The sequence below is a fragment of the Austrofundulus limnaeus genome, unplaced genomic scaffold (assembly GCF_001266775.1).
Source record: "Austrofundulus limnaeus strain Quisiro unplaced genomic scaffold, Austrofundulus_limnaeus-1.0 Scaffold269, whole genome shotgun sequence".
In the NCBI taxonomy this organism is placed as follows: Eukaryota; Metazoa; Chordata; class Actinopteri; order Cyprinodontiformes; family Rivulidae; genus Austrofundulus; species Austrofundulus limnaeus.
Window position 1 is genome coordinate 177,003 of NW_013952671.1, and position 1,399 is coordinate 178,401.

Genomic DNA, 1,399 nt, shown 5'->3' on the forward strand with positions numbered 1-1,399 from the left:
TGTGTGTGTGTGTGTGTGTGTGTGTGTGTGTGTGTGTGTGTGTGTGTGTGTATACAGGCTATATATAATCTTTTAAAGAAAAGATAGCTTAAAAGCAAAAAATATAAATAAAAGATAGATCAGTAGACTTTCGCTCTGTACTTTATAATTGAAATACTTTATGTATAATTACTTATCACTTTAGGGTGCAGTAATATCTAAGGTAAACAGCTGGGRAAAAGTTTTGTTATTAATGTTATTAATTGTTCAATCTGCTTTAAATTAAAATAAAATGTAAGACCAATAAAAAAGTAATTTCGAGGTCAAAGAGAAAATGATTTCTCCGCTCTGCAGCCGTTCTCACTTGTGATTGGTCCATGCGGACAACATCCTGCAAACGCAGGCCAATAGAAACGCTCAAAGAAGTCACGTGACTCAATATTTCAGGAAGTGCGAATATAGCGAGTGGTATCATGAGTTTGAACCATCCTCGAGCGGGATTTTAACGAAGCTGTAGTCTGACAGTTCACGATTCTGTCTTCGGAGATGTATYTCTACATTATTACAGCAGCTTTCCTCTGCTCCGGGTTTGTAGAGTCGCGAAAAGTGAGAGGAATATCCTCGTCCTGTAAGTSCCCCACGACCTGTTTTTAGCTCTAAAGCTAAGCATAGCTGTCTTTATATGTATTGATAACGTTCCGTGTGCAAAGCGCAAAGTACGAGTATTATTATAAAAAAAGAACAAAAAAAAAAGCTGCTTCCGCTGCAGGTTTTAGTCGCATAAGGTGGCTCCAAGGACATCACACACCTGCAGTGATTTCATAATCATTAAACTATGTCATAAATCGCCGTAAGGGACGCTGTTTTGTTTGTTTTTCTAAGCTGGAAGTCGGGATTTTTAACAAGATGCCTTCTTTTTTTAACAGATAAACGATTCTACAAGGAGAGAAAGTCCTTTTTGTGCATCGACGGGTCCAAAATGATTCCATTCGAGCAGGTGAACGATGACTACTGCGACTGCGCAGACGGCTCTGATGAACCAGGTGAAAGGGATGAAAAGCTGCACACAGGATTTATTTTAAGCAGCTTAAATTAGGTTTAACTAAATATTCAGCTTTCCCCCCCTCCTGAAGTAAAGTTTTAGATACTTTCAAACAGTTGGATGTTACAGTTAATCCTGCATCAGTCTGCCTGGCTGCTGATATAGATTTAGCTTATTTGTTTGCCTTGCAGCTTTTTTTTGAGGGTCAGAGTCATGACAAACTGCATTGAAAAGAAGGATAAAGAGATATTTCGGACCTTTTGACGTGACGATCTGTGTAAAACTTGTGACTAAAAAAAACAAAATATCACACATCACAAGCGCAAATAGTAGCAGGAGCAGTTAGCAAGTAGCACTTTCAGTAACTACAGTTGTGGT

At 38.5% G+C, this 1,399-nt stretch overlaps 1 protein-coding gene across 2 annotated transcripts in view; it reads left to right on the forward strand.

The window, feature by feature from the left end:
• Positions 1-443: 443 nt before the first annotated feature.
• The window catches only part of LOC106526285 (glucosidase 2 subunit beta), a 210,977-nt gene continuing 210,021 nt past the window's right edge, over positions 444-1,399 (forward strand). The window contains exons 1-2 of one of the 2 annotated variants that reach the window (XM_014020853.1): positions 444-607; positions 906-1,022. In XM_014020853.1, the coding sequence (XP_013876307.1) occupies positions 526-607; positions 906-1,022 (199 nt within the window). In that variant the 5' untranslated portion in view covers positions 444-525. The remainder of the gene's footprint in view (positions 608-905; positions 1,023-1,399) is intronic. The other variant, XM_014020852.1, reaches the window with a different exon arrangement.